This window comes from Lissotriton vulgaris, chromosome 6 (genome assembly GCF_964263255.1).
Source record: "Lissotriton vulgaris chromosome 6, aLisVul1.2, whole genome shotgun sequence".
Classification (NCBI taxonomy): Eukaryota; Metazoa; Chordata; class Amphibia; order Caudata; family Salamandridae; genus Lissotriton; species Lissotriton vulgaris.
Window position 1 is genome coordinate 1,602,745,735 of NC_141694.1, and position 18,772 is coordinate 1,602,764,506.

The following is an 18,772-nucleotide window of genomic DNA, read 5'->3' on the forward strand; positions in this document are numbered from 1 at the left end:
GGCTTGTGAAGACTGAAACAGTGAAAAAAGCTTTGTGTTTAAAGTGTCCTGTATATCAAACACTTGTATGCAATAATGAACCAGGTGGAAAGCGACGCCTTGTGAGCCGGTTACCTACATAGTCTGTGTCTATAGACTCAAGTGACTGTGCCGCGGGTAATTAGTAGTTGATGCGAATGTCTGTAAAAGACGCCCGGGTAAAATGCGGGAAATCGATAATTACGAGTCTCGTATATGCTACATATTGGTGCCGGAGTTCTAACTAAAAGCGATGTTGCGTGAGCGCGTGCACAATGGAGAAACTGTCTAGTAGTGATTTGTGTCCTAATGGCAACTGAGTGCTATTAATCATACAGCTGATCGTCACTGCTAAACTATAGTGCAAGAGTGTCTATTATTACATATGGTATCGTCTTGTCTGAAGCGGCGGTTCCAGACGAGACGCTAAGTCAAGTCAAGCCAAGTCTAAATTTGTATAGCGCACTACTCACCCAGAGGGTCTCAAGGCACTTGAGGGATGGGGGGAGCTTTACTTATCAAATATCCAAGTTTTTAGTTGTTTTCTGAAGGAGAGGTGGTTCTGTGTGAGGTGGAGGTGGGTGGGGAGGGAATTCCAGGTCTTGGCCGCTAAGTAGGAGAAGGATCTTCCTCCCATGGTGGATCTTTGGATGCGTGGAATTGCGGCGAGGGCTTGATTGGACGATCGAAGTTGGCGGGTGGGGGTGTAGAAGGACAGGCGCGTGTTGAGGTATTTGGGTCCTAGGTCGTAGAGGGCTTTGTGTGCGTGGGTGAGGAGACTGAACGTTATTCTCTTGTTGACGGGGAGCCAGTGGAGGTCTTTCAGGTGGCCGGAAATGTGAGCATGGCGGGGGGATGTCTAGGATGAGTCTGGCTGAGGCGTTTTGGATGCGTTGGAGTTTTTTCTGTAGTTTGGCTGTGGTTGCGGCGTAAAGGGTGTTTCCATAGTCTAGTCGGCTTGTGACCAGTGCATGGGTGACCGTCTTCCTTGTTTCGGTGGGGATCCAACAGAAGATTTTGTTGAGCATACATAGGATGTTGAAGCATGATGATGAGACGGTGTTGACTTGTCTGGTCATCGAGAGGGAGGAGTCCAGGATGAAGCCCAGGTTACGTGCGTGGTCCGTTGGTATTGGTGCGTTTCCCAGGGCCAGAGGCCACCATGAGTCGTCCCAGGCGGAGGGGGATGATCCTAAGATGAGGACTTCCGTTTTGTCCGAGTTTAGTTTTAAACAGCTGTTCTTCATCTACCTGGCTACTTCTTTCACCCCCTCGTGTAGGTTGGTTTTGGCTGTGTTTGGGTCTTTGGTGAGGGATAGGATCAGCTGAGTGTCGTCTGCGTAGGATATAATGTTAAGGTTGTGTTGGCGCGCAATGGATGCGAGGGGACTCATGTATATGTTGAAGAGGGTGGGACTGAGTGAAGATCCTTGGGGTACGCCGCAGATGACTTCGGTGGCCTCTGATCTAAAAGGGGGGAGGCGGACTCTCTGGGTTCTTCGGGCGAGGAACGAGATTATCCAGTCCAATGCTTTTCCTTGTATTCCGACGTTGCTGAGGCGTTGTATAAGGGTGTTATGACAGACTGTGTCGAAGGCTGCGGAGAGGTCGAGTAGGATGAGGGCAGCAGTTTCTCCGTTGTCCAGTAGAGTTCGAATGTCGTCTGTTGCTGCGATGAGGGCGGTCTCGGTGCTGTGTTTGGCTCGGAAGCCGGACTGTGAAGGGTCGAGGGATTTGTTGGATTCGAGAAAGGCGGCGAGTTGACTGTTGACGGCTTTCTCAATGACTTTGGCAGGGAATGGGAGGAGTGAAATAGGGCGGTAGTTCTTAAGTTCAGTGGGGTCTGCTGTTGGTTTCTTCAAGAGGGCGCTGAGTTCGGCATGTTTCCAGCTTTCCGGGAAGGTGGCGGAGTTGAGGGAGCAGTTGATGACGTCTCGGAGATGGGGTGCGATAATGGAGTCTGTTTTGTTGAAAATGTGGTGGGGACATGGGTCGGTTGAGTGAATGGTGTTCATAAGGCGGATGGTGTCTTCAGTGGTGATTGGGTTCCAGGCGCAAAGGTTGTTGGAGGGGGGTTTAAGTTCGGAGGTAGGTGGGGTGGGCTGGTCTCCAAAGTTGTTATGTATGTCAGCGATTTTGTTGTGGAAGAACGAGGCTAGAGAGTTGCAGAGGTCTTGGGATGGGATGATGTCTTTGGTGCCGGCGGTGGGGTTGGTAAACTCTTTGACAATGTTGAATAGTTCCTTGCTGTTGTGGGCGTTGTTGTCGAGTCGATCCTTGAATGCTGATTTCTTGGTAGATCGGATCAGTTGGTGGTGTTTGCGGGTGACATTCTTGAAGGTGGTCAGGTTGTCAGTGGTTGGGTTTTTTCGCCAGGCTTTCTCGAGGATGCGACAGATCTTCTTGGATTTCTTAAGGTCGTCATTAAACCAGGGGGCTTTTTTGCTGCCATGCTTGATTTGATGGTTTTTCAAGGGTGTTAATTTGTCAGCGCTGTGGGTGATCCATTGTGTGAGGTTGGTGGCTGCTTGGTTTGGGTCCGATGATTTTGCAGGAGGGTTTTGGTGAAGAGCTGGTCGGTGGTAATTTTATTCCAGTTTCTCCGGGGAATTGGTTGTGGGTGGTTGTGGGTTGTAGTCTTTTTGTAGTTGAAGTGAACGCAGCTGTGGTCCGTCCAATGGAGGGTCGTGGTGTGATTAAAGGAGATGTGCTTGCTGGAGGTGAAGATTGGGTTGAGCGTGTGCCCGGCAAAGTGGGTGGGGGTGTCAACAAGTTGTTTGATTCCGAGATTGGCAAGGTTGTCCAAAAGGGTGGTGGTGTTGCTGTCGTTCTTTTCCAGGTGGAAGTTGAAGTCTCCCAGTAGGATGTAGTCCTCGGAGGGGAGGGCGTGAGGGCTGATGAAGTCAGTGATGTCTTCGCTGAATTGTGTGCGGGGCCCAGGTGGTCTATAGATGAGGGTGCCTCTGAGTATGGTCTTAGGGTCGGTGTGAATCTGGAAGTGAAGGTGTTCGGCGGTTGTGAGGTTGTCATCGGAACTGGTCGTGATGCGGATGGTGTTCTTATGAATAATGGCGATTCCTCCTGTTTGGTTGATGCGGTCCTTTCGGATGCTCTTGTAGCCGTCTGGGATGGCAATGGCGATGTCGGGCGCTGATGAGGCGTTCATCCAGGTTTCTGTAAGAAAGGCGACGTCCGGCGATGTGGTGTCGAGTAGGTTCCAAAGTTCAATGGCGTGTCTGTGGACCGAGCGGGTGTGGAGTAGGATGCACTTCAGATGGTTAGTGTCAGAGCTCTGTTTGGAGTATGTGGATTTGGTGTGGGTCCTGATGCAGTCGAACTTGTAGGAGTGGCAGGTGAAGGGTCCATGGGTGTGTCCTGGGGCGGCTTGGAAGCAGTCTGGGAGACGGCCGGAGTTGAGTGCTGAGAGGGTAGCGGTGTTGTACGTTATGCGGGGGGAGAGGATTTTGCGGGGGCCATGGGGGTCTGGCGCTGGGCACGGGCCAGGCGCGGACGGGCGTAGACGGGCTTACCTTTGGCGCACCTTCAGCGCACATGGGGCGCGTCCGCAGCGCGTGAACGCTGCGCGCAAATGCATCTGACATAAGTGGATAGTGGAGGGGGACGGAGCGAGGGAGGAGCTGCTGGGAGGTGGGAGCAGGGTGGAGAGGACGGGCTCCAAGGCACAACAACAACAAGATTCATTACGCTTACTTTTTGGTGAGAGCTGCAGCCGTCAGACTCCTTCTCAATGTGGCGAATAGTGCTAGGGGTTCCGCGTGTACATTAGTGTTTAAATACTACGTAACGTGAACTACGTGTCAGCGTGCACGTTCTAACCTGTGCTAGTTCTTGTGGTAAAACATTTAAAGGAGGGAGTTGGAAGCCTCTCTGCGTTGAATCATTTAAGGACCCACGTATATGGAGTACTTTTAAGGTTGATATTCTGTATTACTGTAACCTTGGCATGTTGGGTCAAAGATTAATTAAACGAACAATTTGTCCACCCAAGAGCGCTATTAGTAATGCAAACAAATGTAGACATATCAAGTTAAAATTTGATCAGTGTAACGTATGAAAACAATTTCATAATCCGCCAATAATTGTCGCTGGTACTGGTTACATATACCAACACAATTACCTATTGTTAACGCAGTAAAAAATCACTATAACATGTTACATATTCATCGAACACAACATGTAAAACTTGAGAAATTAAAGGGTGGTATGTATAGATCCTGGTCTCATGTAGCATATCTAACCATGTGTATTATCGCCTGGAGGTGTCCCTTATTGTGATAACGGTTAGGGGATCATGCATGGTGTCCAAGTAATTATACATCATAGCTTGCTCATCTGCAGGTATGTTTCTTCATTTTCATTCAAACCCTGTACAACTGAGTCGAGGGTATGGATCCAAAGGCACTTTTTATAGTTCAGACTGGAGGCCATGTTTCCTCCTCGTTGGTGCAATATTACTTTTTCAATCACCCACCATTCAATTTCTTCATGGGTGTGGCCAATTGTTTTGTAGTGTTCGACCAGGGGTGCCCCTTGTACTTTGCAGCGGATTCTACTTTGGTGTTGCATTATCCTGTTTTTAACTCGTTGTGTAGTCTGTCCCACGTATAGTAGGTCGCATGGACATTTGATAGCATAAATTAGGTTCTGGCTGTTGCAGTTGGTGAATTTTGTCAGTAAATGCTGTTTAGACCTGTAGGTGAATGAATTCCCTGTTATGGTGTATTTACACACCTTACAATTACCACATCTCTGGTGGCCTATGATAGGTGGTAGTCCCAATTGTGTTCTGATATCATTGGTCTCGGGTGTTTCCAGAAATGAAGATACCACATAGTCCTTAACATTTTTGGCCCTCTTAAACGAACACAGCAGGGGTTCTGACAATCCAATTTCTGGGCCTACTAAGTTCCAATATTTTTTCACTACTTTAGTGATGTCGTGGCTTCTTGAGTTAAATGTAGGTACGCAGATCACTTTGTCCAGTCCTTCAGATTTTTCTTGTACCTCTAGTAATGTCTCACGCAGTCTATACCATGCACGTTTCCATGCTCTGCTTAAGGGACCTTTCGGGTACCCTCTTTCTCGTAGTTTGGTGATCAGTAGGTCTGTTTCTTTGAAGTAATCTGTCGGTCTAGTGCAGTTTCTGCGCAGGCGCAAAAATTGTCCATATGGTAGGTTATCTCGCAGATTCCTCGGGTGATGTGAATTATACTGAAGTAAAGTGCTGCGGTCCGTTGGTTTTTTATACAGGTTCATTACAATCTTGCCTTCCTCTACTTCAAAGGTTAAATCCAGGAAGGGTAAAGAATCCCTACTGTATGACATGGTGAATTGGATGTCTGTAGAGCAATTATTTAGCCAGGACAGGAAGTTGTTCAAACTGTCTTCTGAGCCTGTCCAGATCATGACGATATCGTCTATATATCTGTTCCACTTAGTAATGTGCTCTCGGTAGGGATTTTGGTTCCCGTAGATGTGTTTTGACTCGAAGTCATGCATGAATATATTCGCCAGGCTGGGAGCGAACCCTGCTCCCATCGCCACTGCTCTGCATTGATAGTAGAAATCTTTCTGGAACATGAAATAGTTCTTGGACATGGCAATTTGTAATAGTTGTACAAGGAATTCTGTTGGTACCCAATGTGGTGAAGGGCCGGTATTCAGTGTATTTGTAATCACCTCTATTGCTTCGTCTTGCGGTATGCTCGTGTAAAGCGAGCATACATCCAGGGTGACAAGTAATTGCTGTTTGTTGTTGAACGGTTGATTTTCAAAAATCTGAATAGTATGCATTGTATCTCGGAGGTATGATTTGGTATTTAGAACAAAGGGTTGTAGGAAATCATCCATATATTGGTTTACCGGTTCCAGAATCGATCCACAACCGGAGACTATAGGTCTTCCAGGCGGTTTGTTCATGTTTTTGTGAATCTTTGGGATGGTATAAATTGTCGGAATTCTTGGATATGTTTTGTTGAGAAATTTATACTCCGGGTCTGAAAGGTATCCGTCTCTTCAAAGCCCTTCGTCGTCAGGGTCCGTTTAATTTCTCAAGTTTTACATGTTGTGTTTGATGAATATGTAACATGTTATAGTGATTTTTTACTGCGTTAACAATAGGTAATTGTTTTGGTATATGTAACCAGTACCAGCGACAATTATTGGCGGATTATGAAATTGTTTTCATATGTTACACTGATCAAATTTTAACTTGATATGTCTACATTTGTTTGCATTACTAATAGCGCTTTTGGGTGGACAAATTGTTAGTTTAATTAATCTTTGACCCAACATGTCAAGGTTACAGTAATACAGAATATCAACCTTAAAAGTACTTAAGTGATTCAACGCAGAGAGGCTTCCAACTCCCTCCTTTCCATGTTTTACCACTAGCACAGGTTAGAACGTGCACGCTGACACGTAGTTCACGTTACGTAGTATTTAAGCATTAACGTACAGGCGGAACCCCTAGCACTATTCGCCACATTGAGAAGGAGTCGGACGGCTGGAGCTCTCACCAAAAAGTAAGCGTAATGAATCCTTAGCGTCTCGTCTGGAACCGCCGCTTCAGAAAAGACGATACCATATGTAATAATACAACACCCGTGCACTATAGTTTATCAGTGACGATCAGCTGTATGATTAATAGCACTCAGTTGCCATTAGGACACAAATCACTACTAGACACTTTCACCATTGCGCACGCGCTCACGCAACATTGCTCTAAGTTAGAACTCCGGCACCAATATGTAGCATATACGAGACTTGTAATTATCGAGTTCCCGCATTTGACCTGGGCGTCTTTTACCAACATTCGCATCAACTACTAATCACCCGCGGCACACTCACTTCAGTCTATAGACACAGCCTATGTAGGTAACCGGCTCACAAGGCGTCGCTTGCCACCTGGTTCATTATTGCATACAAGTGTTTGATATACAAGACACTTTAAACACACGGCTTTTTTCATTGTTTCAGTCTTCACAAGCCCCACATGCACTGGTGATCGTTTTGAATAGTGCATGATGCTTCCACAGCACAGCCTTTTCTGATAACAGCTCCTTTATTGCTTTTCCCCATAGGGGATCGCGTCTGCAGCACTTAACCCCTACCCTCCCTATTTCGCCACCGGCTGGTGGTGAAATTTACTGCATAGATTGCAGAAGGTATGTAAAAATAGGAATATGTCCACTATCAAATAGATAGTTATAGATTCCTTCATAATAGTAGAAGGATAGTGATTTTTATCCCCTCTTTCCCAGAAGCTATTATCGAATAACCGATTGGTAAGGACATCCGCCCTGCTCAGACAGAGTTAGAAGCAGGATCCCGACAAAACCAACAGGTGAGCCAGCCAGGCTTGGCAGTGTCTCACGGTTTTATGTCATGCCTCATACGCCTAGAACTAATATCAATCCTCATTCCTTCATAGGTTGTCCTCCCTCCTTTGTTAGTCCTGAGGAAGACCCGCTATGGTTGCATAAAAGCCAGCTCCTCCTGATAGCGTTGAAACGTCGACGTTGTGTCATAACCAGTCCATACCAAGTTTCAACTACAAAAGAAGAAAATATTTGGATTTGTTGAAACAATTGAGTTTGAATTATGGACTGATCTATTAGTGTCTATATATGTTATTGAGTCAATCACGCAGTCAATTCACTACTTGTCACTACTATTCACCTGAGCACGTATCTGTTATTTATATTTCTATGTCAATTATGTGTTGGACAACCATTTTCTGATTTTTCTGATTTTACATTTGACTACTCAATGTCTGATTTTCAAAATAAGAAAATTCTGGGAAAAGTAAAAAATCTGGTGTGTGTGTTGTTGTTTTTCCCTTTTTCCTTCCAAATCACGCATTTATTCTCAAAATAATATTGTAGAATACTCCAGAACAATGTTTTGAAAACTAGTGTATCGAACAAAGAAATTGATATATCTCCCAACAGAACCATTGTTTTTATATAAAACTTAGAACCCAGGTTCTGAGGGTCACTGGGCCACCCCATTATATTTAATGGTCACAAATTGTAATAGGCCAAAAAAAACTGAGGCCTTTATTGTGGAGAAAGGGTGGAAATCCCACTGACGTTGCCACTGGCTCAAACTATTCCCGAAGCTGCAGACACTTAAAAAACATTTGCTTGGGAATTCCAAACTGTGCATGTATTAGGGGTGGGCGGAATTTGCGTAATCGCGTTACGCAAATCTCTGCGAAACAGTAAAAAATCTCCACGAACAGGCATAAATTCCATGAACACGCAGAATTGCTTGTTCGCGATGCTTTTTTCCTCTTCGCAATCGCTGTTTGCGTGCTGGGGGGGAATATCTCATGAACATGCATTTTGAGAATGCAAACAAGCAAAAGATTTCGCGAAGTCGGGAACGCAGAATTTCGGGCAATTTTGCATTCTCCGCGGAACGCAAAATTACCCAAATTCGCCGAGCGGAACAGAATTTACCACCCAGGCCTAGCATGTCTATTGTGAATGGAGTGAAAGCCCTCATCAATAAATTACTGATATACAAATTGAATCTTTTATCCTGACCACAATATACTCCTTAAGAGGGAGACAGATTATCCTGAATCGGCCACCCTTACTGTGCTCTGGGTATATTCAGAAATGTATTTGCATCTCTAAACAGTAGGTGCCCGAGAGCTGGCGCGCAAGATGGCCGCGTTCTAGTGGGGCTCCTGCCATGGAAGCAACATTCCAATATCATCAGACCACTCAAAAATATTATGTGGCCACCCGGTGTCCATGAGAACTTGACAAACAAAAAACAGTTACCTTGGGAGACATTTGTAAGGTTGAACCTAAACCTCTTAAACCTCTAAAGCAAGAGAACAGAATGTTTTCCTCAATTGTAAGAGTTTAAACAGCGTCTAAGTTCCAAATTCATGGTGGTCACAAGTGTGATTTTTTTGTGATAGGGAGATTGCTTCTACCATTTTTTGTCCTGATGAAGACCTACACTTACAGTTGTTTAATGCGTCGGAACATGGACGCGTTTACTTGTTGACTGCCAAATATTGTAGTACCTAAAATGCACTCGAATTTTGAGTCACAGTTTGGATCATGTTCCACTACTCAGTCAACCATGTTGATGGATTGTCCTTTGTAATTAGCACCAGCACCCTTATATTCACCTTTGGCACCAATAACTCCTACTGCGCCATTTATTGGAGCACCGACAAAAGATGTTATCTAAATTGACAGTAATTAAACACGCCGAGTAAACCCTCACAGATGATTAATATATTCTGTTCTTTTCCTTTAGAAGTTTAAGCTTACACATTTCTCCCAAGGGGAACCATTTTGGTTTTTTGTTTATCCTCCGATCACCAGAGCAAAAGCAAACAGGTAAGGTATTCCGGGGATACACTGTTGGAACTCTTTCTCCCTTCTAGCTGGTCTCTTTGCTCCAGGGAACTATAACGGTTGGCAGAGTGAGGCAGAGCGCAGAAGGGGGTTGTCAAAATGGTGTCTGTGCCCACTCGCTAACGCACACTGCCAGGATGTGAGGAGACTAGCTTGGGCCCGTGAGCTAACGACTATGGAAGGGGGGGAGCCCGCTTTGATAACTGAAGCAGCTCCTCCTCAGAATTCCATTTAGCAAAGAGCACATGGACGCTGGGCCTGATTCATGTGCCACCAGGCACATGAATGCGTAGATAGTCAGGCTGTGAGTGGGCCGAGGTTTCCGCTGGGCTCCGGATTTCATGGTCATTCTCCGAAATGTGCGCTCTTAATACTTCAATGGGCTTCCACAAGGAGTGAGTGTCACAAATTTGGGGGTTGGGGAGCCTCCCTGATCGTGAACGTTGTGCCTTAAGACTGCATTAGCCCCGGTGGGCATTAAGACCATTTGGCAAGCTCGTCGATGGGCCCAATTCGACCTTGTATGAGGGCAGTGAAACCATACGCCACCCAATCTCCAGCTAAGTGTCAAATAGAAACATTAGATTATGCCTCACAACCCTTTGTCCGCCTATGCCCTCCTGCTTCTGATCTACCCCCGCCAGCAAAAACAGGAGAGGCACTGACATTGTGGAGACCTTGATTAGTCGTACGTTACAGAGTGGTAGGTCAACTCATGCCCCAACCAAATCTTTTGCTGCCTTAATGGGGGAAAGGCTGGACCTTGCAGGTATCAGATGGGAAAAATAGTGTCTCGTAACTGACTGTGAATATGCACAGAGTGGGGCTAATCATCTGTAAGCCTACGAGCAGTGGAGGGTTAATCACCTGGCAGCCCTCACCACAGACACAGTTTGGATCAAACAGGAAGTGTGTTGGCTCGCATTGACTTCATGTGTGAAGGGGCTATGTGCACTGGCTTTTCCCCCCCATATAGTACTAATTCTTGTCATTGTCTGCCGCAATTCAGTTAATCAGCCCCCCACATGTGGCAGTCAGATGCCTCAACCTAAACAATCACATCTATAAGCGTCCTACAGTGCACACAAATTTATTGTGACTTTTGGATTCCTTACCAGCTTGACCCAATACATCGCAGGTTTTATTGCTGCCATATCAGAGATAGGTGTTATCTATCAAACAATAGAAATGTCCATCACTTCATGAAAGGACTACTATATCCTTGCATCCGTGGTTTAGGGAGGGAGTTAGGCACAATTGCAGGCCAGGACCAAAGGACTAAATATGATACCTGGGCCTGACCAGCCAGTGATCAGCTATCTGGATATTAGTCCATCAATATGATGTATAAGAGATGCTGGCTAATTTCCAAGCTTTCTACCACACTCTTCCCCCCCGAAGATATGAATGGATAATGCGTGAGTGCATGCATGGTATAAATTACACATACATATACATCAAAAACTATTAACCTTAGATCTCAAGGCATATTAGTAGGATCGTATATGTTTTGAATCTTGTGAGTGGAGTTCAGCCCCACCCAGTAGATAAAAGTACACCGGGTGTGGACCCAATGATGAACCATGCCACACGACTAGCATGTGGGTGAAATAAGGTCCTAAAAACAAAGGAGGAATTTCCCAACCCTTCAAGCTGGAATTGGGAATATAGTTGACCTTTTATGAAGGAATGGACTTCTCTATTGTAGCATATAGATTGTAAGGGGAAAGTGAGCTTCTGGTCCCTTTTAGACGTTTCTCCCTCCCTCTTTGTGGTACTGAAGCGGACAATCCGCAAATAACATTTAGGAAATAGAAGAACATACAGAGCTACTTGCTTAAGACCCCTTGCAGTAGGCATGTTCAGGGGAGAATGTCCGAGAGTGCGTTCTTTAGGGAGGAAGAGGAAACCACCTTGTGCCTGTAAGATTGGTGGTACAGATTTTGGGGGAAAGGATGATTGGTGGGAGGGGGAATTGGGTCAATATGGGAAAATAATGCAGTTCCAATTATATATAATATGCCAACAAGAACTGAACCAACATGGAGAAGGAACTGTATATAATCTCTATGGATATTAAAGGGTTGAAAGCATGAAGGAAACAGTTGGGTCAAGCCAGAGATTGATAATTTCAAACCAGACAGTGTCATCAGGAGACTAAAATAGCATTTCAGGATAGAAAGGTATTTTCCTTAATGGGTCTTAAGAAGGTAGCATACACCATGCAGAGTGCTTCAATAAAAGCCATTGCACTTTTAAGTCTTAAAACAGTGGTAAATACACCAGCTCAGATTCAAAAGGATGGTGGATGACCCTTACATAGCCATATGCCGAGTGGTCTGTTCTATGTGCAAATACAACCCTAACAAAGATAGGCCTGAAATGTATAAAAGATCTTAGCGGTTGGGAACTTTAACTGCATACTACATTGTATGTTGGACACCAACAAAACAGGCATTAAAATGAGATTGAGGAAAGCAAAAAGTGCAATTTCCTAATAAAGACGTTGTGACATGGCCCATAGAGACATTGTCGTCTTCACTAAGTTAGCATGAGCATGTCGCAGCCAGCCTGATGCTTTGCGCACGTTAATACACGTCTTTATTTTTGAAATATTTTTTATGGCTGTTTTTACATGCAAACTCATCGCTGTGTTCACTTTCTGCATGTTCCTCGGATTTTGACTGAACATTATGTGCACGGTTGAACAACAACGCCCACTGTTATTTTGTTCTGGCCAGACCTTAAAGATCTTCTAATATATATTAATACTATTTCCTAGCAAGGGGATGCAGGTTAGGCTCTATTCTTTTTCCATGATGACATCTCCCTTCATGATTTATGGACTAGCTGCTATGCTGACTGTATTTGTACTAGGCCTTTTCCCGCTTGTTGTGGCACATATACTGCATGTTACAGCACAGTAGTTAAAATACATATTTTAAACTGTTCTGTGTCTCTGTCAGATCTTATTGTGGACAAGTACGAGAGTGCGAGCCAAAGGGTGTGTCTTGTTACTGCGATTCCTGAGAGATTTGGCAGACTAATCATTTGTTTCTCTGTGAGTGAATATGAGAGCAATTGAGACACTATATCAAGTCGGTCCTGGGCTTATGGGTACTAAGGTGGTAGGATGACTCAGTCCCTATACACCAAGGTCCTATAATCCTGCGCATCGTTTTGTTCTTGAGCAGAATCCCTGCAACATTACAATTAGCAGATATCTGGCACATGCATAATCCAGAAGACAGGTAATATGCATTCTAATGCCTTTCACATAAGCAAAATTTAAAATAGGTCATTTTCTCACTACGATGAACATTCAGAGGTCAAGGTTACATGGAATCTCAAGGTGATGTTATACCTTAATCCAGTCATGTTAATATGAAAATATATGGATATATAGCAAGATCTAAAGGTCTGTGGACATTTAAGAAAGAAATACTAAGGAGTTTCTGGAAAAGTTAAACATTTAGATTGTGTTATTCTACAACATACATCAAGGCACTGCCTACTTGTCAGTGATCTGTGATACATTTAAGGCATACTCTTGGTAGAGTGGAGGGAGTCACGATGCAATTGCTTCATCTGAATTTACAATAGAAAGGGAAGAAGTGGTGCACGATTGAGCTGATCTTACAGAAGTGGAGATCACTCACAAAGATGGTGCAGGCAGTAGAAACTAAACAAGGAGAAGTTTTATTGGAATTATAACAGGAACGTTTACAAATTCCCTGTAGAAACAGGATTATGGTGAGAAACCTACAAGTATAGTTTATGGTGAATATATATAATGAACGGCTTATTTATCCACTAATATTACTAATATTTATTATTTTTGCAACGTAATAAGTATGACCAGCTCCCACTACGCATCTGTGTTGGACCACAGAGTCAGGGCCGCTTGTTTTTTTTTAAACGTAATTTTTTTGTTCTAGAATTTGCAGATCCCAGGGCTGAGTTCACTGCTCCAGTGCAGCCCAGGAGTTCCGTTAACTCTGGTTGGGTAACACAAAACCAGGGTAAGCTTCTTGGATTCGGGTCTCGTTTTCCGGGGCTATAAAGCCATGACTGAATTCCTGAATGGAGAACCATGGGTGGTGAAACCTGCCATGGGTTTGCTGTATTCTGGCATGAAACGAGTCCTTTTTTGAATTTGCTGTGCCTTGAAAGCCCAACTCGTTTAATTTTTTATTTTACAAAGTGGCTTGGTTACATAAAAAAAATAAAGGCCTTCACTAAGGCCTGGATGGTTAGAGTGTATGCACCCTGCCTCTATGATTTCTTTCTCCACATTGGGTACTGTGCCCCACACATGGATATGAAGGATGGAAGTGAAATTGTTCTCTTGCAGCCAACCAATCAGAACAATTTAATCTGTGGTGCCAACAGGGGAAAAAAATGTTCCCTCACCCAATCAAATTCCTTTATTTTTTAGATTTTGGGTAAGCTTGAAAGTGTTAACCCTTTAGAGCACACTCAATGCTTTTATCTCAAAACTACTGAATGGATTTACTCCAACGCAATAACAGCGCCCTTTCAGTGTAAAGTTCAACTTTCATGCCACGTTTCACATAAATTTGATCAAAGGTTTTGGCTGTAGAAGCAAAAAAGCATTTATATGGGGGCCAAAACATCTTTTTTCACTACCTCTTAATTTTTTTTTTCTGCAAGATTTTGCACACAATTAACATGACAGATCTTTATTGACTACGCCAAACAATTGCCAAGTTTACTGCATGGGGTCAAAAGTTCAATGCAAATCAAAAAATGAATTTTCAATGTAAAGTTCGACTGAACCATCTTTAAAACTGATAAGGGATCTTCTTAAAACAAAAAATACATGATCACGTTTTTACCGAGCTCTCTGGCTGCAATATTCAGAGTTGCTTTCATATTCTTTTCCAGTTCATCCATCTGCTCTCTCAATTCTGTCAGGTTAGGATCAAAGGAGGGCTTCACTAGGAATTCATGATTTTCAACCTAGGAAAAAGAAAGGGTGAAACCCATTAGGTTATCCACTTACAGGGTATCCACTTACAGGGTATTGCTCGAATATTATTAGCAATGGTCCTAAAAGCAATGGAACGGGAGATTATTTGCATAACGTGTTTCAATCTATGCTTGAGTAAAAAAAAAACGTTCCCGTTACAAAAGGTAGCATTACATAAATGAGATCAATTTAATAAAAGGATCGAGAATATGTAAGCTCGGAATGGCGAATAACAAACCAGTCTTTTCAAAGGCATTTGGGTTCTAATAACATTTCAAATTCATCACTCCCCATTTACATTAACATTTTACACCATTCGTGCTCTGTTTCCAAACAGTATAACAACAGAAAACAAACCATAAATGTGGCTGGAGAAGGAAAGAAGTAATGAGGTTAATGTGACCAGGTCCCAAAACTATTGATGGGAAATTATATCTCACCTATAAACATGGCCACCAAAATTATGTGATGAGGGACCAAACGGTGCTACCAGCATTAAGTAAATTATGTGCCAAAGCAAAGTCAAATTACACAGGCTGTTATGCTGTTGAATGCACATTGAGCAGAAAGACCTGGTTCATCATTCATTATCTAGTATTTTGAGCACTAGCAAAAGTGGTTCTAAACAGTTACAGTATTCTAGGATATCATATGAAAGAAAGACAATTATATATATACACACATCGCATCCTATCCAAAATGTCACCATCAACAAAAAAAAATTCCAGAATGAAAAGTGAGAACATAATTTTATCCATAAAGATGTTTACTGGTCAAAGTAAAATAGTCTTAAAAAACATGTACTGTGTTACATTCGGCAGAAAAGGAGCATGCATAATACACTCGAATTGATTTAAAATGCATTTGCCTTATAGCCTGCATCCCAGTTGGGTCTTCTGATTTCAAGATGTGTGTTCATACACAATAGAGGCCTCTGGAAACCTCTCTCCATTACCAAAGAGTCTTGCATAACAGTACTATTGATTGCATAACAAATATGTGGGTACAGCTGTCTTTTAATTATATTCTAAAATTCTCTGCGCCATTACACAAAAACTGGGACCTTTTGATTTATCTGCTGCTAATGCTGAATTTAAAACAAACTCAGCAGTAAATTCGATAGTGGATTCGGTTAAAACTTAAAAAGAATAATTAAGCTGAGGTACTGAATTATTCAACAACTGCAGAACTTTGAATCCTTTTGCTGTGCACTGGTCCTTGCCCAAAGAACACTACTAAGACATCCTTCTTAAAATCTTAACGCTGTCAAGAGGGCACATTCAGACTTAGATAGTCCCATCAATCAACTAGCAAGACTGCCTTGACTCAGGTAGAAGGTACTGTCTTGCTATAATCATCATGTTCAACCCAGTGTCAGCTTAATGATTTTGGGGGCATCGGACAAGAAATATTTTGGGGTCATTGTTTGGAACACATCAGAATTTATTACACATTTTCTTTTTCTTTTTCTTTCAATTAATGTCCTGTGATACCAAACAATAATTAATTTTACAGAATTACGCAACAGGGAGCTGGAGAAAATGTTCAGTCTCCCGGGGCCCTTGATTGGTGGGGGCCCTGGACAATTACCCATTTTGCCCGTGCCTTAAAATGTCTCTGGTACCTAAATAATTGAAACTCAAATCCCAGCCGGAGGATCAAATAGCGACTCATGCCTCTATCTACTGTAAAAGACTACACAAAGGCTGGCACAAAGGGATACTGCTGTGAAACAAAGAGGTGGAGACACTGATTCTACAAATGGAGAAAAGAGAAACGTTAAACAATAATTTAAATGTGAATACGTTTTGGTGTGAGAATCAAGAGTGGTCTTAAAAAAACGATGGCCTAGTTCCAAGACAAAACTGGCTTAAGAGCTATCAGAACATGCGATTTGAGTGTTTTGCAATCGCAAATTTTATCGCCTTGGTTTGTGGAAAAGGAGTCCACCGTGGTACCAAAGCTGCAGCAAGGAACTGGTTTTCAAATGGTCGTAACTGAAACCTGCTCTAGACAACTCTGGTCTTAGCCTTCTGTCCAATTAAAGCAGAACTGAAGGCAAAGGTATCATAGGGTGTGAAGAAGGCGATTAGGCACACACCAGGCAGAGGACAGCCATCTTAGACACTTTGAAAATGCATTGAGCCGCAGACACAGGTTGCAGGGACTGACAGGCAATGTCTACAGGTCTTCGGACATTCAAGAAAGAAATACCTAAATATGAAGAGCATCTGGAAAAGTTAAAAATATAGACTGTGCAATTCTATGTTATAATCAAGGCACAGCCCCTATGTTAGTGATGTGGGATGCCCTTAGGGCACAGGCTTGGTGGGGTTAAGGGAATCCCGATTCAATTGCTTCATCTGAATGTTTGATACAAAGGGCAGAAGAGGTGCACGATCAAGCTGATCTTAAAGAGGGTGATTAAGTACACACCAGCCAGAGCTCAGACATCTTAGATACTTTATCAATGCATTAAGCCACAGACAGATGTTGCAGGGACTGGATTTACTTTTCCCGCTCTGACGCGCTGAACCGTAGGCCCGTTATTCTACCTCACAGGACATCCCATACTCAAGATTCAATCGCCTTGTGTTGTTCCTGTTTCATCGGAACTCACTTAATTCACCCTGATTCCCGGAACCGATTTGGACCATTGACTTTACCAGTCAGTACCTCCCTTCCCTGCCCGACATACCCAACTATCAGCACTGTCCATCTATCAACCCAGTCCTGATGAAGATCCCAATTTAAGAGGATCGACCGCTGTCGAACAGACAGCTCAATCTAAGGCGCGAACATACAATGTGGTTCATCTAAGACTAAGGCCAGCCCCTAGTGAAACCAAATAGACCACAATTCAGCTGGAACCATATTGTTGCCTCAAGTCACTGTATATATTCCTGCACCAATCACTTTGCGCCGTGTTTGCTGTTCACATTGTCACTTGAGTCGCCACCGTGCACACCACTGGCACTTCTTGAGCACCAAGTACAATTCGGGTTGTATTAATTTGTTTGTTTACAGTGCTGCTACAACTGTAACCTGTTTTGGATACATATGATGCCATGAGTACATTTATAAGTAAAAATGAGCTTCCTTTGTCCTTCCTGATAATGTTTTTTACATATCAATTGTAATTGTCTTCAAATAATACCTGTTGGGATACCATATGTTTGTATTACATTTGAATATGCCAATGGTCATGATGTAAAAGCAGGATGCAGGAGTACATGAGGCCCAACAACCTCAGTGTGTTTCTCACTGAAATCTAGGCCAGAGGCTGAAACATCCGTATTATAGCCTTAGAGCGAGGGTGGACTCGGGTTGACCAGGGACCATAGACAAGTCAGAGGACCTGGCCGTAGCTTTGCTGTTCTTAAAGCGCTCCAGCGTTGAGTCCGGTTTCTCTCTAAAAAGGCAGGCGCCATCAATGGGCAAATCCATAAGTGAGGCTTGGACTTTCCCTGAAAAACCAGCTGTCTTCAGCCATGCATGGCGCTGCAGAGCCAGCAACGATGAAACTGCTCTACGCAGCGAGTTGGTCATGCCAAATCCATATCATATATTGAACTTTTCTGCGTCTCTCCCGTCAACAATACCTTGGGAGGGTGTGGCTTGGGCCTCCTCCAATATGAAGGATACCCAGTGTTTACCGACCGCAATGCAAGAGTGGGAGAAGAGAACTCCCTCTTCCCAAGGTATCAAACCTTTTGGATTCCCTATTGAATGGAGTGGTAGAGAAAATGCCTAGGTAGATCATAGGTGGAGACTTGGACCATCAAGCTCTCTGGGGTGCTGGGTAAGGAAACTGGGGTCTCACAGAGCAGGGTGATGGCAGCGGGCACTATTCCTATGCACAAGAGCCCCTATGCAGGGTTTGGACTAGGCCCAAAGTAGGACATCAGTAAGTGCATCACTGAATCAGAGTAAGAGCTGAGAGGGGGTGACTCCTGGCTGAAGCATCTCTGTCAAGACGTTTGCCTTGAGAGCCACTGTGGGCAGGTTAAGGTCAAAGTCCTCAGTTGCCAAACGCACCACCATAGAGAAAGAGGCAACAATCACCGATTATATAAACCAAAATGAAGCAACATTAATCCATAATAAATTGTAACTAGGTTACCAAAACACTGAAACGTATTCGTAAGTTGGCTGTGATGTCAAAAATGTGTTTCGAAATTTGTTATGAACTTGTATAAAGTAGTTCAAAAGTAGCCTACGGGCTCTTTTGGAAAGGGGCGACCACTCGGTCCCCCCGAACGTATGGCGGAGTGCCTCGATCCCCCCGGGAAGCCATTTTAGGGCGGGAGGCGCGTCTTGGCTGGTATGCCCGAAGCGGCGTAGCCGGGGCGCG

The 18,772-nt window shown here is 43.7% G+C and overlaps 1 protein-coding gene across 1 annotated transcript in view; it reads right to left on the reverse strand.

The window, feature by feature from the left end:
• Positions 1-18,772, reverse strand: part of MSH2 (mutS homolog 2) — a 755,480-nt gene that overhangs the window by 325,720 nt on the left and 410,988 nt on the right. The window contains exon 9 of the mRNA XM_086927770.1: positions 14,285-14,408. Coding sequence (XP_086783896.1) covers positions 14,285-14,408 — 124 coding nt within the window. The remainder of the gene's footprint in view (positions 1-14,284; positions 14,409-18,772) is intronic.